At 40.9% G+C, this 27315-nt stretch overlaps 1 protein-coding gene across 1 annotated transcript; it reads left to right on the top strand.

Annotated features, from left to right (window-relative positions):
- Nucleotides 1-10913: 10913 nt before the first annotated feature.
- Nucleotides 10914-25225, top strand: tmem125a (transmembrane protein 125a). Its single transcript, XM_084011127.1, has 3 exons — nt 10914-11172; nt 16207-17624; nt 21343-25225. Exon 3 carries the CDS (start codon nt 21481-21483, stop codon nt 22177-22179), a length of 699 nt encoding a protein of 232 aa, XP_083867253.1. The 5' UTR covers nt 10914-11172; nt 16207-17624; nt 21343-21480; the 3' UTR covers nt 22180-25225.
- Nucleotides 25226-27315: the final 2090 nt, after the last annotated feature.

Raw genomic sequence — 27315 nt, 5'->3', positions numbered from 1 at the left:
TTAATCCCTATGGCAGCCATTTGATTGTAGAGAGACTATTTTTTCAAACTTGATCTTGCTGTATAAAATGACCTGTAACCTCTAGGATAATCACAGCCTCATAAATCATAACATCCACACGACCTACAGTATTCAGAGGATGTATGGCTTTCTTAGCTACTGTATATTGAGAGGAAGTACTCACCATCCAATTGCAGATTCTTATTATTCGCTAGTAAGTAAAAAGTTTTAGATGCCAAATGCCAGCATGAAATTTTCTCTCTTCTCAAGGTCATGGTGTTTTCATATAACATTTTAGGGGGACTTCTTATCAATGGTTTAATTTACTATGAAAACTTTGCTAACCCAAAAATGTTCTACGTTTAATTGATAATTTAACACATACTTATTTACAATGAGACACTAGGTTTGTGACTTGGCACACAGTGTCTATCTGCATCTCAAATTAATCTTCAGGTTCCCAGCTTTCAAATTGTATCACAAATGCAATGCACGTTAATGTTGCGGTAAAATACTCATCCATCCTCCTATACAGCTGATAACTCAACCTACTTCCAGATTATCGTTTGACGCAGCTTTCATTTAAAATGCTTTCAATCTGTCTCTGTCAAAAGCTGAAACATGATTCGGGGTTTTCTGTTTATAATCTAAACTGAATGGGTATGAACGACAGTGCCTGCTTGTAAAAATTGAGCAGCAAACGTTTCACTTCACACTCACAGTAAACAAAGTGTTAGACATGCTGTCAACTTCAAGTTGGGTGCTTATTTTGCTTACAACAATAATAGTTGTAATATTTGTGAAGATTATTCATGCCTCAACACACTCACACATGTTTTCACTTCATGTTCACTCTTCCTCACTCTGTCAGTAAACGTGGGAACATTAACACCTTGATTTCAGAATAACTGCAGATTGCAGACTCTTAACTAGTGTGGTCACAAAAACATGGATAATATTTTTGCTTCTCAGCTTATTTTATACAATTTAGCCAAATACTACAACAATGTAGCTGTACATTTCCTCTGTGACATAAAGGAGAGCCTGTCTATTGCTTCAGCAACAGTTAAAAACTGCTCTCTAGTGAACCATTGTTTCTTTGTCTTTGCCAATAATGTAGCATTTGTATCTGCTGACAGACATTCATTTTAACAGAGTTATGCGAGTACCTTTGGAAGTTGTCCCTTTCAGTAGTTACACCAAAATAGATTAAAAAAAAGAAAGAAGAAAAGAATATTCCCAATATAACCTCATAATTAACCTTTGGAATGCATTTAGTGCATATAATTTAAACAAAAATTACTTCTGTCCAATTGTGTTGGCAAAGTTGCTGAATAAATATATACTCTGTGTACAGAAAAAGAATGAACACAAGAAAACATGCAGCTACAAATGATGGCGGAGAGAAGTAGAAACGTGGCCCCCGTGGACTTGAAAGCGCAGACACGTGTCTGAATTTGTCAATGAATATTAATCTACTTGTAGAAAATTCATACATGTAATTATCAGCTCCAGATAAATGTCAGGCTGCAGCTGTGACGCTAATGAAGATGTCTCACAATGGACACCATGAGTGCTGCTTACATCAATGCGCTCCCAAAATAGCTTTGCTTTAGACAAATGGCCCAGATTACTGGAAAAGGGGGCTTATTACAGTATCTCATTCTGATAGAATGTAGTGAATGAAATTATTGTCAAATTAAGTCATTTTCAGCCCAGAAGTAATGAGCGAGCACTTTTTGAGAGCCACTGATCCTATTTTGTCCTGAAAGCATGATGGTTTTTGGAAGGCATTTGTCACACTTCAAGGGCTGAATCATGCTGACATGAGCTTTGTTCACACTACAGTTCAGCAGCCCGGAGAAGGACGGCCAGGATTGAAATGTGGTGACTGACAAGAGGAAGGCTGAACAGCAAAGCATCAGACGGCCTCTGGAGACAAACACCCAGATTTTATCCCTGAGATGGATGGGACCATTCCTTACAAAGGGCACATAAAGTTTGTGAATTTGTGGACACCTGCACAAACTAATAGTACACCTCTAAAAGTGCTGCTGATGCAATAATGTGCAAGTCTAATACACAGACAGACAGTTGGAGGTTAAGAAGTGTTTGATGATGATTTGCCTTGTGTTGAGTCCCAACAAAGAATAGTGATAAAAAATATGGTAATCATAATGGCATTTTCCTTCTCTTGTCTGTCGGATGAAGGTGCTCGAGATGCAAGTTGTCATCTTTTGTTAAAATGACTGGAAGGAACTCTCATTTATCCCCACTTCCCCATCTCATCGGATCATCTCATCATCAATCACATTCGCACGAGCCTTGATAACATTCTCCATAAAGTCGCCTCCTTGTTTGTGCTCAATGAGCCCCACTCTCATACATCACAGCGGGCAAGGTGACTGAGCTGCAGTCTGGGTCATAAATGATCACACTGAATCAGAACAAGAAGACGTACAGATGCATAACATCGCAGGTTCGCACATCTCCAGTTTGATACATTGTTTGAGGAGGACAGAATTGTCCCTGACAATATTTGAGCGAATGTGTTGACATGGATGCTGTCACTGTGACCTCACACATTTTGGACAGATTGAAAAACTGGATCATCTTGGAGTTTTTGCGAGACCTGACACACATACAGCTAAACTGGACTTTTTATTATGTTTCCAGGGAAACATAATTGTACTGATTTTCCAAGTCGATGTAGACATATGCCTTCATACGCCTCTAAACTTGGTCTCATGCAGAGAGAATCCCAAACAGGGTTCTGTGTCCATCAGACAATCTAAATAACATAATGCACAGCAGACATAGGGCAGGTGGATTTATTAATATTGTACATTTATTCTCAAACTTTATTCTCTCTTAATAGTACAACTTTACAATTCAAAATCAAATCCATCTATTATCAATGAGTGCTAATCCTGGACAGGGCCGACGCATATAGACAGACAACTATTCACACCTACGGGCAATTTAGAGTCATCAATTAATTAACCGATCCCCATCCTGCATCTTTGGACTGTGGAAGGAAGCCGAAGTACCTGAGAACACAAGCTTATGCGAGGAGAACACAGAAGGGTCCACTCTTCCTGTGAGGCGACAGTCCTAACCTCTACACCACCGTGCAGCCCCTCAAATAAAAGTATTACGACTAATTCTCAAAATCTCAGCAAACACAGATTTTGAACGTGCAGAAAGTTTTGAACATGAGCAAAAATCTTGCTATTTAAGTCCAGGGGTTATTAATTCATTGAAATAAATTAATGTAAAATTAAGTATTGGACACTCAACATTTATGACCCCCCCCCCCAGAACCCCTAATGTCTGTCCCCTCCAGTGTTGAAACTAAACCTACGCTTTTGCTGACAGAAGAGGAAACGAATACGTGCAAATCTTGCCCTATTTTTTTTTTTGCACCTTCTCACATTCATTCTTCCTCTTTATTTGTTAAGATTTGCAAGTCAAAACTTAAGATATATAGTTTAAATATCATCAAACATAGATGGCTAAATATATTCAAAAACGTTATCTGAGTATGCAAAGTGAAACGGTATCTGACTTCAGGTGGGAACAAATGAGAAAACAAAAAGAAAGAAAAAAAACACTGAAATTTAATTCTGGCATCAAGAAGTTAATTTAATCAAACTCTTTAAGCGACACGACCATGTTGTGCAGTGTAGACACCTTGCTCGAGGCAGCTCTTTATTATTGTTCAGGAAACTTCATCACATTCATCACAGGCTTAGTACAAGCCAGATCCTCAGTAGTAAAGCTCACTGCTGTCTGTCTTAGAAGAATGTGTGTGACAATCTGCTATTTGCGCTCCCCGCAAAGAGCAAACCAGTATTTAATCAGCACCAACACGTTACCATCCTGCAGACGGACACAAATGTACATCTATCTGCGTTTGCTGTGTTTGTGGTTTCCTTTGTGAGCCGATAGCGGAGCGGTGGAAGGTGTTGGGGGATCATACGTAGGTTTTTGTGTAAATGTCACAGATGCTGACTAGCTGAATGATTGGACCCATGGTGAGGCTGTATCTGAAAACTAATTGGATGAAAAAATACATTTTTGTGTTTGAATAAGAAGAGGAAGCGTGCGTGTTTGTGTTTCTGGATGTGTGTAAAAGTTTGTGCATTCACCAGATTCACTTGAAGTGCAGCAGCTGCTGTTCACATGCTCTGTTGTCAGATTGGTCTGTAGCATTTACTAATTATAATCAATTCGAACACCACTGCTAACATTGAAAGTGAGTTTCATTGGAGATATCCATTCAGTTTAATGTAGAAAGGAGAACCAACAACACGGAAACAACGGAAATTCAAAGGATACATGTCTTTATGCCTGTTTACATGAAAGGTAAGGTTATGATTCATTATGTAAGAGCTGCCGTTTTTCAAGGTTTAGCTGGAGAAACCAAGAACAAGAAGAATGTTGAAGCCCAAGAGAATTCCGTCAAGAGATAAAATATATTCAAAGATTTTAAAAATAATTTGCCAGGCATTATTCCCCAGTTTAGAAGTGAAAATCAATAGAAGTGAAATAACACACAGTTGATCCAAAGTACTTTACAGCACAAAATGTTAGGTGTGCTACACCAACAGTGAACGGTATTTCCACGTGACACTATTAAAAACAAAGTCGATCCAAAGATATGCATACACTCGATCCGTGTTCATCCAGAGCTCTACGATAGTAACTTACATCTGAGACCAAACTAAACTATGTAAACCTATAGAACAAGCAACAAGGTGCTATATGCCCATACAACGTTATTTTAAGTGTTGATGGAGCAGCTACAGCGTTAGCATAACTTACCTCTGATCAACCTGAATACCATTCAGAAAACAAGCAATTTTGAAAGTTGATTGCTTTGGACAACTTTTCATCATTATGTACTGGCATCCTTTTTATCCATTTATTGCAATTAAATCACCAACAAAAAAAAACAAAAAAAAAACAAAAAAAACGAAATTGTTTGTTTTCGGTTGATATCGCTGTAGTAAACCAGCCAATGCGTAGCTTGGTGAAATTCCCCGAGCATGTGGGTGATGTTATGAACTCATACAAGATGCCATTTGGTGACTTCACAGCATGTGCAAAGAAACAACAGTGGTTATTTATGATGCATGAACATTGTCAGCGCATCTAGCAGGTGTCGCAAAAAAAAAGGTAAAAGCTTGCGAGCTGCTGAAGCTCTGCTTCAATCCAAAGTTTTTGGCTGTGTCATCTTCTAGCTCTACTATAAGGTAAAAGGAATCACCAAGTCACTGTTTAATCAAATGACTAACATATAATTATTTTGATAATCTTGAAAGAATTCTTCCCACCACTGAACAAAGGCAATTATAGATTCTTTGCAAACTCCTGTTTGACCATTCGATGGAAGAAAAAACAAACTATCATTGATCAGAAGAGCTCCTTTTACATCTACCATTGAGCAAAAAAAGTTTCTGCTCATCTCATCACTGGTGATAGTTTGTATCGTCCTGCCAACTTGGGGTGTCTTTAATTTAAATGGAAATGAGACAATGGTCTGTATGGATCGAGGATCAGGTGCTTGATCAGCCTCTACTCTCACTCTTTACTGTGTGTGTGTGTGTGTGTGTGTGTGTGTGTGTGTGTGTGTGTGTGTGTGTGTGTTTGTGTATGAATGCTCATTGTGGTCACTCCTCTCTGCTTTACAAAGCAGTTTAAGTGTTACGACTTTTAAGTTACTTAATTTATGTTAAGGTCAGGGATTTGCATGTGGTTGGGATTTATGATTCAGTAGATTAGTAGATGTGTGGTTTTATCATTTATTGTACAAAAAGGTTAATTTTGCAAATATTTTTTAAGAGTGAAATCATAGAATTCAGGCTGCAAAAAATCCAAGATTTACACATTCCACCTCATTTCTAAACAGGGATTGGAGGTAGTCTGTCTGTGTGCATGTATAATTCATGTTGTGAGGTCCCTGTGTTGGGGACAAACAAGTTGCCACAAAATAAATCATCTCACTTTAGGTTTAAAAATATGTATTTTCCTTACAAAAGGTTTAGTGATACGATATGTTTTAGTGTCATTTTAACAGTGTTCAGCATGTATTGATGATATTCAGGATAATATCATGAATCCCAATTACTTGGCCAGAATAACTGTGACATTAAATTATCATTTCGTCCTGTGCCTCGTGTGTGTCTGTGCAATACGTTTTTTGGCAAATATTGTTAGTATGCAAGTGTGTGAATGTGAAATTGGGCATCTGTGCATTCATGTGTGCTAAATGAAGAGTTATTAAGGTGACTGTATTTATTCCTGCATGCATCACTAACTGCTCCATGTATCAGTGGCAATATCCCAGGTCATCTCCCATTTTCTCCTGTCCTCTCCTATCTTATCCCCTAAACAAAGTTAATAGAAACCAAATTACCCTCCAGCGCAGGACATTCCTTCAACTGTCTTGAGGTCCAAGATTACCATCTAAAGCTTCAACGTGACTATTTTTTGGGATGAGAACACTTTTTCCTACTTGCTTTTCGGGGAGGAAATGGATGCTTTCTTACAGAAGCGTCGCCGCTATTAACAGATTGCAGTACATCTGTTCATGAGGACACTCCTCTTTTTCTCCCAGGTGGGGCAAGAGGTATAATAAACACAGATGGAGTTTTCAAGCCACAGGGAGCAACATGGAGAAAAACATGGTGGGTCTGAAGAGGAACATGATGGAAAAACAAGTTGAAAATAACAGAATGTCAACATCATGGCACCGTGGAGGTGACAGTGACTTGTTCCTCTTGAATTCATCAGTTTTAATAATAAAATACAAATGTTCCTTGTGTATTTACCTTATTAAACATCCCACAGGATTAATTATCATGGTTCTACTGCATTAATACTTATAAGATTTTCTTCAAGCAAATCAACCATGTCTGGCATTACATCAATTTAGTATTTATCATGAGTGTGGAACCATTTTTAAGAAAACCTGAGCTTTTTAAAAATGCCCCTTTGAATGAGATATACTGCTGTGAGAGCACACCAGTAACATTTTTATTTCCCACTCGTGTTTCAGCTTCCCTCTTTGGGGCAATTTGATGGCAGTCAATTTAGATTCATCCATTGTCGATGTCCACTTTATGTCTGTAGGGGGCCACAAAATTGAGCTGGTAAAACGAAATGTTCTTAAAAAAAGACAAAAATAAACAAAAAAAGGGCAGCTGCTAATGTAACCAAATGTCAGACTGTCTTCGTCTTTGTCAGTCACCCCCCACTACTGAACCTCCCTGAGTGAGTCTGCTGGATCCACAGAAATACTGTGTTATGCCTCAGCAAGGTTTAAAGGGATTGAGTGCATCAGCCAGCACCAGTAGCTGTCGATGGAAAACACAAGATCTGCTCTGCTTCAAAAAATAGCGTAGGTTTACCTCTGCTTGCCTGCCACTCCACAAGTTAACATAATCGTTGCTGCTAAATCAGAGCAGGAAGAAATTCAGAGCTTCCTAAAAATCAGACATTCAATTACAGGATGCTGTAGCTACAAGTGGCGGTGAACTTTCACCTGAGACACAGACTGAGGGATAAAGGCCAGGGAATACTCCAAAAGTCAACCATGCCAAAAGGCAAACATGTTTACAGCAGTTTGCGAACAACCACAGTGAACAGCAGGGTGAAGAGACACACATTCAGGCAGTCCAAACGGGATAAGGGAAGCTGGAGAGATCACCACATGAAGTGGGTGTGAATGTCAGATTGCCCATTCTGATGTCGGAAAGGTGTGGGCGAAAGGACTTTACGACATCATCCAACAAGCAGTTCTGTTGGAGGACGCAGCACCCGGTGGAGCTGTCTGTTCTCACAAATGAATTACCTCACAGGGCACACTGTGTGGGATGAGCTGTTCTTTTGGTGTGCAAAACTCACAAAGCAGCCCTCAATGTCAGATGGGATGAACAATTAGCCTAAATGGCTGTTCTTTCAACTACATTTTGCACATCAAACGTTGTCCACTGCAAAGATGGAAAGGTAGAAATAACAGAGGGGATAAACTGAGGATGATACAAGGGTTAATTAAAAACACCTGCAGTCATACATCACAGGAAACTGAATCTGTATTCTGTTTCAATGGGACTGGTGTCCTTGCTCCTTCTTTTGATTTTTGGTAATAAAACATATTTGAATCCATCCTAGTTTAGTCACTGGAGGTATAAAATGTGAGTTTTTTTACACCAGTAATGGTACATCTCTAGGCTGCGGAGGAGGTAAATAGATGTGAGGTACTTTTGGAACAGCCAAACAAAATCAATAACAGCCATTGTGTCACAGACGCCATGGTCGATGTGTTACACGACAGGGAGGCTATTTATTAGAAGCAACAATTAACTGTAAACTGTATTCCTTCTCTAAAGGAATAGTTTACATACTATGTGTCTGCTGCACAAATTGATGTCCAAATAAAGTGCAATTAAAAACAGAGAGCTCGCATCCAGCTACAGTTCTACAAACCTATGCCCACATACACAATGTTGTACCCAACAACAACGCAACCATACTGATCGCTTCTTGTAAGCTTTGGTCTATAAATAAGACCTCTCTGTTTGCACATGCCAGGCTGTGGTAGCACCACAACGTGCAAGTGACTAACTGTGAATGAAGCACTTGATCTAATTTTGGATCGGCCCATAGCGAGGATGAAAATATCGAACCTGAAGAAGTGCTGCGGGAGGAAGACTGCTGAGAGCGGGAGGACAATTCTGAACATGATCCAGATTCGTTCAAAAACAAGATTTAGATCAATGTCGGAGACTATTTCAATTAGTGATTTTTTAACAGAAGTTTCCCGAGAGAGGTTAATTGACCAATAGTTGGAAGGAATTGCTTCCTTCTGAGGGTCCTTCATGATGAGGACTGTCCAGCCTTGGGTTAACTCCCTCTGACCTGTCGTCTTGGCTCCCCCTTGCTGTGGCATCGTTGTTGTACCTCGACAATCTCTAGGTGTGATAGCAGTTACCATTTGTGGACATTGGAACACTGAGCTAGTTTCTTAGATGTTGGGTTTCGAATCATCCATTGATCACACATCCTCTGCATAGAGTATATCCCTTTTATTGCTGTTGCTCGTATATTAGCATTCCAACATTCTCTTCTCTCGTCCACGGATGTCGTGTTCCAGTGGCCCATTTCTCATCAGGTTTCCCTGGTTCCTCGACACCCAGGAGACACTTGAGCCAGTATGACTCGTATTCGTTTCACTCATGCTTGAGGTAGGCAGATAGCATCAAGGGGTTTGCCTAATGGACCACACTGGATGTTTTCAACAAGCCCTTATATGTATGTATAATACAGAAACCTTCCAATGCTCTACGTCAACCATTTGATACATACCGGTATGACATTGAGTGGCAAGTGCCCTTGATAAATACTTCTGCAGCATTTGATTTGATCGCACAATTATACTTCAAAACTGATTCATTGTGGCTTTAGTATGAATGCACTGAAGTAAATGCAATCCTATTTAAATGGTAGAAATTAATGTTAATTTCTTCTCTAATTTCTTCTCTTTTCTTCTCTATGATTATTCTTTTCTAGTCTTTTTCGACCATTCAAGGCGTTTTTCATTCAGTTTACATTCACACACACACATTGATGGCAAAGTTGCTGCCTGCCCATCTCGATATAATCTAACTCATTCAAGCAGCCTTTGGGGGATATTTGGGCAGTCATCCTCCAATCTTCCATCCTCCAATCTTCCAATTGGATGATGACTCGCTCTACCTCTGAGCAACAGCTGCCCATTGTTGTTTATTATGCATACATTTTCTCTTCCCTTAATGTTGGCCAATTCAAATGCAGATATGATTGCGGATGATTCAACCATCACTGCATTAGCAGATTCACAAACTCAGTTGCATGAATATTTCAGAAAATGGATGGAAAAACAGTAAATTGGTTTTAAATGTAAATAAAAAATACAAATATAAAAAAGGTTATATGTACAAGAAAGAGGCAGGAATTAGACCCTGATGGCCGTGTTTAAATTAAACTTACAGAAGATACATTATTTTGAGCTATAATGCAAAACATCTTTCATGGATGTTTATATTAGAGATATTTCTAAAAGAGTGATGAAAATGTCAAGAATGGTTGGAAGAATTTCAAAGTTATTTTTGATGAAAGACATCCTTAAGGTAATATGTCACAGTCTTATGATTTAAAGTCACATTAATTATTGCTGTGCAGTGTGGGATAATGCAGCTCAGAGAGATATGAGAAGTATTTAAGGAATATTTTACCCACAAAATGACTCGTGTTGACTTCAATCCATAAAAAATACTTTTCTTGCATGCCTCCATGGAAGTCTTAATAAGTACATGGGGGCTGTGCATCTTATTAGCAATAGCTACAGTTGGAATATAAACTGAATACAATCAGTTTAAGGTCAGTTTTGGAAACAGAAAGGCTTGAATACGTTATACCAGAGGGATACATGAATATTTAGTAAATTAATGCAACCTCTAAAAGTGCTTCAAAAATTAAGACAACATCTACACTTCCACTTACTTCTAAATGATTGTCTGAAAGGTCAAGAATTCACATTCAACCTTGAAACCATGAATAACGACAGAAAAACAACACTGTGTGTGCCCAAATCACTTGTGACTTTATTAATATTGTACTATCAATGAATCAATAATGACTGTCATGCTTTGCACAGTTTGTTCCTCCCTAGACTGCTACAGAAAGGAGACGCCTGCCGCTCGTCGGCTGATACCACAATCACAGTGTGGCCACTATTTAAAAGAGCTGTCACACCCCGTGTCATGTGCTGCGGTTCACCGCGGAGACCCACGGCGGCGCGGAGGTCGATCCGCCGGCTCTCTGCCCCCTCCCACCGGTGTGCCCTGCCGCCGTGCGCGGCCACACCTGCATTAAACGGGGGAAGTCCGTCCGTCCGGTGGAGAGGCACGGAGACCGAGAAGCTTCGGAGGCAGGAAGCGAGCAGCACCTCCAGCTGCTCCCACCGGTTTGGACGACTCTGGACGATTTGATCCGAAAGGATTGGCGGCACGAAGGTTTACGATGATGCCGGTGAGACTTTGCGACAGAGTGGGAGATTGGGATTAAATACGAAATAGACCGGCGCGATTAGGAATAGAGACCGAGGGTGAGCAGCTGAGCGCACAGGTAAGAACTGCCCTGTCACAACTTTTTTATTTGATTTAATCAGACACCTTTTCATTTTGTATTAGGCTTTTCCCTGATTGAAAACCCAATGAAAAACAATTACAAATAAACAATATTAAATGAATATAATAGTCGTCAGTTATTATTTTATGAATACATGGAGCAGGATTTTGACAGTCAATAACCCAATGAGTTCATAGTTCATTTATATCACATGAAGAATGCATGAATATAAAAGTGTGCTGTGCAATATAGAAATATTTTTAATAACGAAGTGTTGCTTAACTGTGTTGGTGACTTTATTCTCTTCTCTTAAATATTGTTTCATCCAAAGCAAAAGTAGCAATGCTTGTTTATTTTATTTTTACTTTACATATAACCAAATCACCAGTGTATATATAACACACTCTGGATTTGGTTATAAGTGGTTTTATTCTTGTTGTATTATTAGTTGTTAATTATTTATTATATATTTGTTTATTATATATTTACCTCAAGTCTGACCCCGACCAACTTCACACATTTCAAAAGGCAAGCAAAGTTTCAAGATGAAAAGCCACCTCTGTTTGTGAGGACTTGCTGGAAGGCTCATACAATACAACTTCACAAATGAGTTACAAAAATCCACATATTACTCCCCGATCACTGTAATGTTCTTTCCTGCAACTGAAGAGATAATCATAATTAAGAGAAAATAATATAGGAACCTGGGCTATAGTGACATTCTTTTTTCACAGTAGCAGAAGTAACCTTTTTTGTGGTCTGGACTTTCCCAAACATAATGACTTGACAATTTTAGGTAGTAAAAACATGATGAAAACATGATGTCGTATCACACCCTAACCTTTGCACCATCCGGGTGGCCAACAGTTATCACGCACACATCATACTGTGTAGCATTGTAGAACATCAAGTCATAGGGCTACGTCATATAGTTTTGCTGTAAAATTCATAAACCACAGAGAGAGGAAGCGATGTCAATGCTGCATTCAAGTTATCGTCATTGGAACGGATCAATACCTGCTTATATAGATCTGTTATAACTCATCTAAAGTCCGAAGATGCTTCACCCTGGGGTGTCTGAGGAGGGTTGAGTGCTGCCACTCTGTCACAACGTGGAGCATGAGCCTTTGATCCGTGGAGCATATTTTAGTTTACAGAACGAACGCTTAAAAAACAAGTCAGGCTGAAAACAACATGTGATAGGCCTCATTAGAAAAGAGCCTGGAGTCAACACAGAGCACCGGATGAAAGAACTGGAGGAGGCAAACACAAAGCAGAGTCGGTGAGCGTGTCAGCAGATGACCAGAGTTATATGAGAGCTCTGTAAAGGTGTGTGTGTGTGTGTGTGTGTGTGTGTGTGTGTGTGTGTGTGTGTGTGTGTGTGTGTGTGTGTGTGTGTGTGTGTGTGTGACATGGATCCCAGACAAAGAATGGAGAAGTAGAGAGTAGGACAGAATCTTAAACATCCCCAAGAGGCGTTTTGTTTCACAGTCAGCGGATCCGGAGACACACATGTAGTGTGTTGTCAATAGCCTCTGTCCCTGAGCATACAAAGCATCCACCTATCAGCATAATCACTACAACCGAGTCAATATAGTGAGAGTTTGTGAACAATAACATTGTTGTAGACATTTCTGTGTTGAGGAGAGTCGTCCATCTTTCATTACCAGACATAATGCATTGATAATGCTACTCTCATAATCAGCAGGTTGACCATGTTTAGTCAGTTTAGCTTGTGAGCATGCCAACATTTAATTAGCACAAAATAAAAAGTACATCAAGTTTTGCAGGTATTTGGCTAGACTATTTCTCAGCCTTGATTAATTGCCAGGCAACCAGGAAGTTACTGGTAATAACGTGGTACATAACCGACTCTAAAATAGGGAACTATTTTGACACATCAGTGTTTCTACTGATTAAACAAATGAGATGTACAGTGTTGAAAAGAGAAACCTTATCTCTACCTACCCGAGTGAGCTATAAAGTGTGAAAAGCGCCCGCAGTTGTTGTTGATGTTCTCTGTGTCTGTAAAATCGGCTGCTCTTCCTCATCCCAGTTATGTCCTCGCTTGTGTTACATTTGTGTTACAGTGAAAAAGGCCTCCCGAAAAATGAGTGCAGAGGATGTTATGGATGAGGATTTTACAGAGTGTAGATTTGACAGTGTTTTGGCTGACTTGGCCAGAGAGAGGCCGCTCGAGACTGCAGCTGAGAGGATATGGCCGGCGGGGCGCTCCCAAATCTGAGCTTCCGAGAGCAAGCACCGACTTGCTCTGTGTACCGTAACGGCATCATCCTGCTGTAATCGATGTCAGCGTGGGCTGAGAGAGAGAAAGACGTGTGTGTGGAAAGTTGTCCTCAGTGGGACAGAGGTGTGCTGCAGACCTTCTTCGAGATACTGAAGAAAAACTGGAAAAACAAACAGCACAGGGCGAATTTTGTCATTATAATTTTCTAAATTAATGTTCTGCCTCCCGAGAAGGCGTGAGAGCCACCGACGAGCCGCCACAGTGGGGCAGCTGCCGTGATGCTACGGACAGCTACAGCGTGGGGTCAGCAGCTTGTAGAGTCAGCATATTTTCATGTCTCACTCTGTGAATTAAGGATTTATTTGCCAAACCAGAGTTGCTGATTGTTGGAACCGTGGAAAGACTAACTAAACATTTTGCTAAACAAAGCAGTTAAGCCTGACTTCAGAAGAAACTTGTATTCAGAATGTGTATGGTTGTATCTTTCAGTTTAGGTGTAAAAATATCCTTCAATGACATTATTTGTTTATGTCAGATCGCAACTCGTGCGATGCATCTTGGTACATGTAGGCACGGCCAGCATGGCGCCGCAACAAGAGAGATTAGCTTTCTCAGTCAGCATGCGCTGGGGAATTTATCTTCAGTGCACTACATTAGCAATGATTGGACAGCCACATAAAAGGTGGCCAATTTCCTTTGAATTACCGGACTGAGCCAAGCTAGCTGTTTCACCAGTCATCCAGTGTCTGTGCTAAGCTAAGCTAGGCAGCTGCAGTCTCTGCAATATCAGTTTCCTCATATCACTCTGCAAGAAAGCAAATGTGTATTTCCCTTTTAGACATGACTGTTGGTACCACATTCCATGGTAATACATTCAACTCATGTTAGGACATTTCCATTAACACCACAAATTTAGACCTTATGGTGGCGCTAGAGTAAATAACAGGGCATCAGGAAGCCAGTTGGCTTCATTATCTGGGGAACATGAATGTCATGGCACTCCATGTGACAAAAAAAAAACCGCCAGTTTTCTCAACCTCAATCATAAGATGCTGCTGCGGTAAAGACGTGTCATTTCAGGCGGTCAACAACTAAGACAGCCAGACATTGAGCCAGCCATCTCATTCATTACAGTCATTAAAGCTAGACAGCCAATATCAAATTAGAAAATGCTGAATATCACCTCTGAACCCACAAGAGGATGCGAGGAGGGTTCAAAAAAACAAACACTGTGGAGAAAAAAAAAAAAAGAGAAAACGGCGTCTTTCCCATCGTCAGCAGGAGTGAAGCAGAAGGGGACCAGCATGTTAATTGGCGATTTGATTAGCTTTCTAATATTGCAGCTGTGCATGACAGTGCAGAGCAACTGGCTGCCCAGAGGTTTTTATTTTCTTTACTTTTTTTATAAAATCAACAGACCAACACAGCCAACTCCCCCCCCAAAAAAACAACAAAAAAACAGCATTACTTTCCTGCCGTTTGGATACTATTTGACAGAAGCAGAAATATTCAAGCCATTTTGAGTTGGGCCCAGCATTTAAGAGCCTCATTTGGCTCCTGCCATTGTAAAGTGGCTGAATGGGGCCCGCAGCCTGTGCTAGACTAAACGAGACCGAGCTGGGCTACATTATTGTCACCAGCAGTTTGCACCACCACCGAGAGGAGGAAGCTCATTTAAAAAAAAGAGGAAATACCATATGCCATAGATAACACAGTGAAACTGTTTTCTGTGCACGTTCATGAATCGTGTTCTGGTTTTATCGGCCTATATTATTAACGTGCGTTTGTGTTGGAGGAGAGATTTCTAATGCTGGGAATGATGGGGAGTAGATACACGAGGGAATGAGGGGGTAATGACACAGCAATCTCACTGAGAAAACAAAGTAACAGCACATCAGGAAAACAGGTGCAGTACACTGAGTTTATGTGCGTGCTTGCATGCAACATGGGCTTTTCACTCAGGCAGCATTACCTGGCAAGACAAGTAATCCCCCCAACCCTATGCACACATTTCTCTCTCTCTGACACCAAAACGCCAGAGCAGACAGCAGAGAGATATGAAGTTAGCAGATAAAGGAGAATAGGTGGTGAGACAGGGGTGCGAGTTGGGGGGTGTAACAAAGTAAGGAAGGATAAGGAGGGAAAACAGATGGAGATGAGTGTGTCTGTGGATAAGGGAGGGGGTGGGGGGGTTGGCTGTTTGGGGTAATGTTGTGCCATAAGCTGAGAAATGAGCTTGCTCACAAAGGGTGGAATTAAACCATCTGAGAGGAGCTAGAGAGTCAAACAGGAGGGGTCTGTTTCCAGAAATATCAATGACCATTAGGACTAGTCTACACCCAAGCTAGTGCGCAGCATGCTAACATGCTCACAATGACGATGGTGGTGCAGCTATAACTCATGCCTTGTTAATAATTTTAGTTTGCAAAGCCATGAATATCTGCACAAAAGTGTTGATGTTGGGATTTCTTACTGCGTTTTGACTTGCCGGTGAGGCTAAATGAAAAGCCAAGGAGTATATAGGATTCATCCTCGGCAGACCGTGAATGTCTGTACGCCGTCTTATGGAAATCCATCGAATATGCAAAATAGACGACATACATTCGTTTCTAGGGATGAAGCATCTTGGAGATTATGACTTAGTGTTGCCGTTGCTGTTGGAGGGATATACGCTGTGACTCATTGGCATAACATAGGAGGACCATGAGCCATAGGTGAGTTGACAGTACAGTATGTGCGGCTGATGTAAAGCTCTTTCTTTTCTGTCTCTCCTCCTGTCTTAGGTTTTCTCTTGTGATCCCTGACAGAGGGAGGGCAATGACACTGACTGGCCATTGTCTTCTCACTGTTTCCGGACAGAGTGAGGCTCCCCGGGTGCCTCTGCTGTCCATTGTGAGCAAGAAAGCTCCAGCTTGTCTGCAGAAAGACCTATTCAGCATCATTTCTCTGCCACATTCACAACCCCAAGAACAGCAGTGAAGTCTCAGCACTATCCCGAGCCCCCGAGCCTACCCCTCCACCCCCAGCCCTCTCTCCCTATCCCACCCCCTCAGCCCCTCGCCTTCTCGCCAGCCCCAAGTTCAGCCTCAGCCTTTGCCCCATTCAGAGTCCCAGATGACAGCTCAGAAACATCCGTTACCCTCCCACTCCACACGAGCCTCCTTTCCTCTCCCTCCAGCCCCTGTGGCGCTTGGCACCGATGCCCATCACATAGACAGATGGAGCCAACCCTGACCCCTCTCCTCGCCCGTGGGGACGCCAAGAGAATCAACGCCTGACTAGAGGACAAGGGGGCATGTGTGCGCGTGTGTGCCTGGGGGGAGACAGGAAAGAGATAGGAGGAGAGTATTGCTTTGTCACCACAGCAACACATCGCCCAGTCTCCCGTGAGCAAGCCTTCAGCCCACAGCAGGAACTTCAGCAGAATGACGAGGAGGACCTTGTCCCCCTCACCAAATTGTGCTTGAAATATTGTTGCTTTGTTTTTTTGGGAGGTTTTTTTGGCCAACAATTTTTTTCTGCCTTCATGTGCAGAGAAGACAAAATTCTAAATATAGCAAACGTCAATTAAAAGAAACTGAAAACCACAAGATGTAAAAACGATAAAGGAAAGCCCACTCCTGAATCCAAAGTAACATCTGGCATTTGTGATCTAAATTAATTACAGTGACAAAAGCTTAAACACTGGCAAATATATCACAATTCTACTGGCAAATCAACATGTGGGAAGGATTTTTTTTCCTTCACTTTTGCATCGTGTGTCTCAAACTTGAATAAAGCAGAACACTTTTCTCTGAGACCCAAAAAGGAAAGACATGTGGGACTCAAGTCAGGGATTCCCTGGGTGCGAATGTTTGCCTTTATCTAAGCTGTAACATTGTGCATTACGCCTTCGCTAACTGGACCCAACATTGACTTTCTGTCAAGGCGTTTGCAGTTTCCTTCTCCTGATTAAACATCCCAGCTGAGTCCCTGCAATTTTCACAAGAAGCAAGATTCTGGCTGCTCCACTTTCACTGGACGTTGTTGCCGTCTTCTCACCTACTCTGCTGACCGGCATTCTGATTAGCATATAATGGCGGACTACAAATTTTAAAAGAGCCACGCATCAACAATAAAATGAGACACTAATGGCCAGTGAAATGATTTCAGCAGGCTGACATAACAGAGAGGGGAATACCGGAGTCCCAGTGCTTCCCAGGTAATTGCTGTGCAGCATAGTGTTTTTTTTTTACTCTAAAGCACAGCTCCTTCTGGTGACCTTGCAGGCTGAAAACCTAGAGGTGGCAGAAACAAAGAGAGAAAGAGAATGATGTCCAAGGTTTCTGATTATCTTAGTGATTTTTCATGTTACTTTCCAGCATTAGCGTAACAGACAATGTATGGACTGTTGGCTTCACTTATTTTAGTTTCGACTGCTGAGCTGAGCCTCCTGCACACACTTAATATTCTTGTCAATTAGAAGAAGCTCATTTAGGATTTTCTTCAAAAAGAGTATCTGTTTCAGATAAATTGTGATAATGATCACTGGTGCTGTAGCCTCTGTGAGATAAGTCAGACAATGAAATGTGCTGACCTAAGAATCAAGTTTACTTTGATTTTGCAGGAGTTCGGGTCATTCAAATGGATGATAGGATAAAGTGGATCTTCAATAATGCTGTTTTTTTTCCCTCAGTTTATTCATTTTTAGAGAAGCCCATCGGTGTTTAAGGAATATGCAAGAGCATTGTGGAAGTTCAAAGATTCATTATAAGAAATAATTAGTTTTTAGTGCAACGACAACAACGATTGTGTAGTTTCTTTGCAAGATGGATCTTGTAAAATGATGTTTCAGAATGTAGGAGATCAATTGGAGACACGTCAGGATGTGCTCTCATTGTGTCGTGAATCATAGCGCTACAATGTAAATTGAGAAAAATGTATTGGAGAGAACATGCAGGTTATCCATCTGTGCCTGTACAGCCCACAACGACACACCAACTTCTTTTCTTTTTTGCGAGCTCCTAAGTTTCTCTGCAGTTCCAAAACTCCTGTCTTACAGTGCGATCTGGGACTACAGTTTTGGATGAACAATCCAAAAATGTCACCAGGTTTGCCGAGTGTAAAGGGCTGTGGTTGCTGAGAAAAACTCAGCCAAGTGGAGTTGTGTGTAAATTGTCCGTGCCTCTGTACCTGTTGTCTTTTACTTAACAGCAGGCCAGTGGAGAGTGCAGCAGTGAGTCAGTGCTTTTGTAAAGATATTTATGAGGCATTTATGACACAGTTGATATGACTCTACTCAATATGAGTCTAGAGGTCATGCGAGCGATAAAAGGGAAGGCAGACGCAGTCCAGCGGTTCGCTGTGTGTGTGTGTGTGCGTCTGTGGGGAGCAGAGCGAGCAGCACAGCAGAGTGAGATAAACTCGTGTCATTAAGGGTTCGATTTCATCTTATGATCTTTGTTGCGTGCCGTCGCCTCTCTCTCCATCACCCTGTTGTGTCCCTGCTTCACTTTACCGTGAGTTATCTAATGAAACAGAAAAATAATCTTTCATACGTTTGTACCGGATGAAGGGAGGCGATATTTTCAATCTTTAATAAGACAAAGAGGTGGTGAATGGTGGAGTCATAAATATATTGTTTTTTAACACCTTTGGCGCCTCAACCTCAGACACAAAGAAACAAACACACACACACACACACACACACACACACACACACACACACACACACACACACACACACCTCAATTACTGTGCTATTTCTGTGGTGCTACCTGCCGGTGACACTGAGCTCAAACCAGCTGGGATTAATTAGTGACTCAACAAACACACACACACACACACCAAGTACACTTTCATCCCTGTCTTCCTGTGTGAAATATACACAAGCATGTCATAAGAGAATAAATACACATGCCAATACACACTTGCACATCACCTTTTACTATTAATTTACAACTGCTCACTTGTGCAAAACACACACACACACAAACACACACACACACACACACACACACTATTATCCATCAGATACAGGATGTGAAAATCTTCCAGAACAGCATGTTGCCAATAAACTCCCCTCCTCACCCCCCTCGGCTGTAATGACTTCACTCTTCATTTCACACCTTGTGTAGGCTCATCATATCTCCCCATGTCACGGCGTTACTGCTCTGCCTCAGTATAAGGCTGTGCCTGTCCACGCTAATAAGAAATGTGATCTTGCATTCGGTTTATAGTCTTTTCTTAATAGGCTGAATAACTCGGATAGAAATGTTCTGTCACTGCGTATTAAGTGCTTTGTAGAGGTGCTACAGGTTAAAAAAAAATGTAAAAAAAAAGATATTCTAGTCTAAATGTGAGATCATGCTCTGTTCACTTGCCTTGACATTCATTTTATTTTGCAGAACACTGTTTGTGTTGGCAAAATCCACGACCGCTGAAGACAGACTGGAACTCCTGTCAGCTTGTGTCGGGGCGCGTGTGTTCGTGCAGCGCTCTGCTGACTTTGATAGAAATAAAGCCGCTGACAGGTTTAAAAAGACAAGCTGTCGAAAGCCATAACCTTGAGGATGATTGTTTGTGTGCGTGTGAGTGTGTGTGTGTGTGTGTGTGGTATATGTTTACATGATTGTGTTATGGGGGTGTGATGAGGTTACAAACTACAGCAGAGATGAAATATGCTGAGGTAAGGTAAAGACTGAAGGAATAGATGAGGGGGGGAAGGAAAGGAATATATAAGAACATAAGGAAATTGGCAGATATATTGAGCTTTTGACAGAAAATAATATATATACAAACATACACAACAGTTCAGCACAAACAATCCGCACATTAGGGAGAAAAGATTAACTTGGCTTAAGGTACTGGAGAGTTCAGATGGCAGGATTCATCCAGTAAGCCAGTGTGGGTGTGTGTTCGGGAGGATGAGAGAAGCTAAATTTACATTTGTGCATTAGCTCTTTGAATAAGTGTATGTGTGTGTGTTTATTCTTTCAGCAACCGAGGCTTGTTTGCCTCTATAGTGACAACTTATTAGCATAGTGATAATGAGAGATAGAAAAGGTTGCCAGTCAGCACAACACACTTTCTTACACAGTCAAAACAGCAAGTTTGGATGTTCTGGGAAACTGTGTGTGTGTGTGTGTGTGTGTGTGTGTGTGTGTGTTTGTGTGAGTGTGGATCTTCAGCTTATAATAATTTTAATATTTTTTAAGACTGACAGCACCAAGCTGAATAGTATTGTTTCACTTCCCAGCATCACTGTTGGCTTTAGTCACATGAGTGCGTCTACTGCACCACCTGTAATAACACCTAAGTCATGCAAAGGGGTTCTGAACAAATACTGTAGATGCACTATACGACACCACCAAAGTAGGTGAAGAAACACTGGTGAGGTTACTATTTAACTCTGCTTGGGAAAACAAACAGATGTTAAACCTGCATTTCTTAGTTCACAGACGACCAGAACAAAGAGGGTTCAAAGTCCACATTTTAGTGCTCATGTAAAACCAGTCTCTGTGTACCTGCGCTTCCTCTTCTGATTAGGAACAGCGTCTGTGTTCTGGTCAGTCATACAGTTAGCTCAGACCAGCACACGACAAGAGATCAACAATTTTCTGTAGCTAGCTAGGTTGTTTGCCAAGAGCTCTGTTGTATATCATGTAATCAATATTGCATTGTTTGCATTAATTACACCCTCCTGTTGCATTTCTCAGTAGCCTTCCAATATGTTTATTTGTAATATAACATTAGTAGATTGATTTGAATTTGCTACATTTCTAGTTAACAACCTAGATCAGGTGTCTCTCATATGAATTAGCAAAGTTACACAGCTCCCAGTGACTAAGGACTGAGGAAATAAACACTTCATATGTGTATATAAGACACGTGGAATCACACAGAACAAACCCTGATACATCTGCATCTGTCTTCTTCAGGTGATTCTGTCACATTCATGGTGGCCGTTGTTGAATGACGTAAGGACTGAAAGGACTGGTGGATTCTGACTTCTCCGTCGTGGTGGCGGTGGTGACGGTGGCGGCGATCTTATTCAGCAGGCTGAGAGTGGCACCAAGATGCCCGAACTGGACAACTTTGGCCCCCTGAGGGGTCCGAGAGGCCCTGAGCTCGGTCTAAATGGTCCGGCAGACCCACTTCGGATTCAGCACGGCATCCTGGAGGAGCAGGTGGAGCTGTGGTGGTTCAGGGATCCCGGGAAGTCTCTGCTCTGCTACTGCGTGGCTGTACTCCTAATCCTGGGCTGTGGGCTGGGCGGGGTCGGCCTCCTCTCCACCACCACCAGCGTCTCGAGCGAATGGCGGCTGGGCGCAGGCACGGCCCTCTGCCTGCTAGCCCTCGGGGTCCTCCTCAAACAACTGCTCAGCTCGGCCGTGCAGGACATGAATTGCATTCGGAGCCGACAACGGATCAATATGCTAAAAAGCGGTGGTTTGTCGGACCTCCTGGTGGTTTTGATTACAGGGCTGTCACTGTTGATTTGTGGAGGGGTTCTACTACACCTGGCCCTGGCTAACCACATGCCGAAGCCTGGCCAAGCCCTTAATGACATGTACATCTCCGGAGTGGTTTTGCTAGCTGGAGGGGGGGCTGCAGTTGTGGGTGTTGGAATATACTCTGTTGTGGTGGTGCTGTTAGAGAGGACAAGGCACGGACGAAGGTTGGTGGACCGGGTTTTGAATATCTTCACCGTTTCTGGACACATGGACCGCCAGGGTCGCAGAGAGACAACCTCCAGCCTGGCTAATCTCATATGAGACGGACCAACGCTGAGGCTGGATATTGTGGCCGTCTTCAAGTCAGAACATTTAGCCTCAACTAAATTATAGCAGGCTTGATGCCCAAATATTATAAGAAATGTGATTAAAACTCATCCCTTACATGCTTTAGCTTTGTCACTGATGAGACTGTGTATGAAGCAAAGCAAGCTGCATTTGTAATATCGCTTGATGAGGATGTTTGCATTGAGCAATCAAATCAGGCAAGACGAAAAGACTGGAGAGTAACAGATGCTGAAGGATAATTACTACATGGCTATGCTCACAATGCTGCTAAACGTCCCAGATTCCCAGATCATTTAGATTTACTGTTGCATATAATTTACAGATGAGTGACATTTGAAAAAGTTTTGTAAATCTTACTTATTATTAGGCTCCTTATCCTACCATTCATAGGACAAATGACAGAATTGCTGGTTCTTGCAGTTTGACAGGACACCAACAAAAAAGAAAAGTTTTACAAAAGTTGCCTCAAGAGGAATTTAGGGAGATTCAGTGACACGAAAAGCACATCATCTGAAACGCATCGTAAACTAAAGTGAGAAGTGTCAGTTCACAAAATGGAAGTAATCTTCTGATTCTTCTTGATGTTATAGTTATGGGATTGGTGCAGTAGTCAGGAGTTGAACACAAAGGCGTGAGCAAAACATACAATGAAATGGGTCATTTGGTTTTTATGTGGCCCTTTCTCCACAAATAGTGTCCACATAAAATTTGTGAGATGTCACAAATGAAGAGACAGAATGAGTCATGAGACATGAATATAAAAAACCCACATTACATTTTCTTTGTTATTCATGCGGCATCCTCGCTCTGTCCATGTTCACAAAAAGAAAATATTCAGCGGACAGATTTGAGGGATTTGAGCTTGGTCAATAGCTCAGTGAGGCTAAGCTCCAGCTAATTGTAATGCTTGATCTCATTTCTTTCCTCAGTTTAACAAGACTTTACCATAATACGTGCGGTAGCCTCATCTGGGCTGTGCTGATTGTGCAAGACCTGCAAACCTCACTGTAACACTTGGCTGCTTGTACACATGATACAAGACAACATGATTGTTGAAGAATTATATCACAGCTTGTGAATGTATGGATCATTTTGTGTTTCTGTGCATCAACACAGTATTGTCTTCGTCATGTTTTTCTTAAACCTACTTTAACCAACATTTTTGATAATAATGCTTAAATTACTCTGTTTAATTTAAAACGTCCATTGTTTTGTTGTCATGGAGAATCACAATTTATTTTTCGCCTCGCAGCTCATTGTTTGTATCTGTATTGACAAGTCTCATTGCTCTCACCGATCCTTGTCTGATAAACAACACCCCTTACAGAGTGTCCGTGATGAACTGGCTAGCATCTTGCTTGCTAAGGAGCCAAACATTTTCAAGACAAGTTGAGTTTGGACTTAAATACAGTATATCACAACCCAAACTCTACACGTCTCCACTGAATGTGCCAGGGAGTAGCAGAGAACCATAAATACTGTTTGGACTTGTCGTTGTCAACCTGCTATTTTAAAAACAAGTCTTCCTTACCAATTTGTTGACTCACATGACTAAATGTGACAACACACAAGCATTAATCAAAAAAAGAAAATACATTTATTTTCCAGAGACTACAATAATTTCTTTAAAGAGATGGAGTATTTGGTCCAAGACCTTGTCCAAGGGTAAATATTAGGCCTACAAGCTACCTAGTGAGCTAATGAATACAAGCTAGCTAGTGAGCTAATTAATACAAGCTAGCGTGCTAACAAGCTATAGAGGCCTTGCCTGATGTCACGGTATGTCTTATCTACAAGTTTTTAACTCAGTTTGAGGCTCATTTTTTGGAGACTGTCCTGGTGCATTCTGGGACAAGTTTGGAGGGGACATAAAAAAGCACAATCTTTATTATGATATAAATGAGGAAAGAAATATTTGGGATGTTTTGCCTGCTTTAAATTGGACACTTTATCATTACCGATAACTTATTACTTTATTTTATTTTTTATTATTTTAATACATATATTTATCTTTTAAACCTTTGTTGCCACACGGCAACATTGTACCACAATGGACGAAATGAAACATTTGATATTTTCCTGGAGAAAAAATAAATATATTTATTGAAAACATACATTTCTTTAATCAAACACTTGGCCAAACAGTTGTATCTGTTGTTTTTTTTACAGATACAACTGTTACAGATACGTTGTGGAACACAAATTATCTAATTCATCATATCATCAAACTATCATATCAAAACATTACAATCAATGTTGTTTAAACATTTAAAATCACCAGAAATGTATCCTCATATGCACCTTACCCTTACAATGATGCACATACACAAACACGCATACGTACACAAGCACAAATGCACAAAATATTTTTCCTCAAAGCGTCCCCAATTCATTGCTCCTCAGCTGTTTCTTTGAATGGCTTGCTACACTGTTTGGCATAGAGGTTTGATTGCTCCACTATATTGTCAATACAGCTGCTAGTGAGGAGCCTCTACTCAAGTATTCAGCAGAATGTTCGGTAATCTGCCTCTCCATTGTGGTTCTGGTAGGATGGTCCTGTATGTTTTCCGCTGGTAGACCTCTAGGAAAAAAAACACTGTGAGGACATGAAAAATGTTGCACATCCATCTTTAATCAAGCCTGCTACTTTACCTCCATTTCCACCATCACCAGGTTCCTCACTCTGAACTACTACCTTTTCATTTTCTTCCATTGTGGTACTTCTATCTTCATCATCATCTCCAGCCTCACACTCACTCTCTCACTATGACCTCACTCTCATCAACTGGCAGTGCCACCTGTGCTTTATACCTTTAAATGTGCCATAGAAAACGTGGATTCCGGTCCTGCATTAAATTAGAATAATAAAAAATCATAATATACAGTATATGTGAACTACATATTCTTATAGATGCACTCTAAATGTTATTTATGGCAAATACATGTAGATGATTCCAACTCTTCCCCTAACATATAAATATACTTGCATTCCAACCTAGTATGCCTGGTATGGCCTTATGCGATTCCATTATGGTACAATGTTGCCTCAAGGCAACAAGCACTTTTTTGTAATTTCCTATAAAATATTTGTTGATATGTCATGTAAAGTTTTTAAAATACTTCTTTACTTACCAGTGAAGGTCACTCAGATTTTTGGCAGGTGATTATCTGGACTAAATGCACTTTTTCTGAGAGAAAATAGGGCGCTGTGACCCATGTACATGTGCTGAAACAGGAAGCAAAATTGACCCCTTTGGGGCATGTGACCACTTTTTTCAATTTCATTAGCAAGTATTGGAGTTCCCCTTGCATGAGATAGCATTGGACAATTAAATGTGTGTGTCAGCTAAAACAGCTAAAATAGGCTATGTTGCCTGGAGGCAACACAGTACTATAGAGGGATGCGAGCAAGAGTGCAAAATAGAGGATAATTGCAAGTTTTTGCAATTTTCAGAAAGTGTAACATTCAAGAAAACTTTTAAAAGATAGTTTTGACTTTAAGTCATATTGTTATGTTAGTAAGGGTAACTCTTGAATAATAGAAAAGGTGCACATTATTTCAATTGAAATCAAGTTTAAGAACCTCAGTGCACGTCTCTAAATATGACTCAAGGTTCACAAAAAATACCTTGAATTTACTCACAAGGCTGCAGCTGTGCTTCACAATTGTAGAGATAGCACTTTTGATCTATTAGATGTACCACTGGCTCATTCCCGAAAAAGCAGAGGAGGAGAAATAACTTGGGGGGGACAATCAGTGAAATTAAATCCATTACATCAACATGGCCAGTCATAGAATTTCAATGCACTTGCAAAAGTTTGAACTGGGTTGTCAATATGCCTCATCATCTTTCACTAAATTCTGTGAATTTACAGTATGCTGACATTGCTGCGTTGTTATTATTGAGTCTCATTCAGAAGTGTTGAAACATTCACCTTCAAAGCAAAACGTTCCTACTATTAAGAAAAATGGTGCACGGTGGTGGCAAATGAAGGTCATTCATGTATGTAAAATGTTGCCAAACCCTTTGAGAGCCATTCCTCACGTGTGTCAGTCATGCCTCTTTATCTGTCTGCACATACACACAGCCTACTGCCCCGAGACAAAAGAGGTCCCACAGTTAAGCACTGTTGGAGTGATGACGGACAGCAAACCGAAGGCACAATGCACAAGGCAGTGGCCTGTAGGGGCTGGTATAGACAAGCACCACTCTCTCTCTCTAACACACATGGAAAAAAAACAAGGTTCACCCTCACACACTTTTCAGCCACAGTATAAAGTAGCAGCGGTAAGTTGTGTATCCGTGTGTGACAGCAATAAAAGGTGAGCAGAGTGAAAAGGGAGGCAGCTTTGGTACTGAGAGAGGACTGAGGATGATGCAGCTTTTCCGGCCAAGAAAGTGAAACTATTTGAACCAGAAAAAATGCATTCTGCGATAACTAAATGCATGCAAATGAATGAATCCAAATAAATTCATAAATATTAGTATAGTATATTTTTTATACTTAAATCACAGTAAACATACATATTTTGGCACTTCTAATGTGTTCATGTGTTAAAGCTCCATTTTAGTTTGGTCATATCTGTCATAGGTTTAGTCTCAGTCAATTCAGAAACGTTCACATTGATCACGTGAAGCTGGGGTCGGCAGCGTTTAAAACCATCCATCCAAAGAACCCAGGCCGAAAGTCGCAAAAGTGTGTTGTTAAAGTGTTCTGATCTGCAGCGGCATGAGCCATATCTCTCATAATTGTGGATTGATTTGGAAACATTTTTACAAATGAATTCTGCTCACACTGGGCTGTAGCTTCATATTTAACACACAAACATGCAAGTGGTTTTTCATTAAACGCATGGCAAACACACAAGCAAACACATTTTCCTGATTTTCCAACTATTGCTGTTTTGCACTTCAGTGCTCCTCAACTTTTAACAAACGTTAAATAATGTATTATGTTCAATCTGACATTGATTGTTCCTGATCAAACTCCCTTTATATTTGATATTTAGGCTTAAATATTGAGCGATCAATGCAGATCTGTCGGAAGTCAAATTGTTCATGTGCTACACTTCAGAGCAGCAATTGAACATATTATTTTTCCATCACT

The sequence above is a fragment of the Eutrigla gurnardus genome, assembly GCF_963514095.1.
Source record: "Eutrigla gurnardus genome assembly, chromosome: 6".
NCBI lineage: Eukaryota > Metazoa > Chordata > Actinopteri > Perciformes > Triglidae > Eutrigla > Eutrigla gurnardus.
This window is presented reverse-complemented; position numbering and strand designations above follow the sequence as displayed.

Coding starts and splice junctions, on each gene's coding strand:
- tmem125a (XM_084011127.1), top strand. CDS start 21,481: ATGCCCGAACTGGACAACTTTGGCCCCCTGAGGGGTCCGAGAGGCCCT.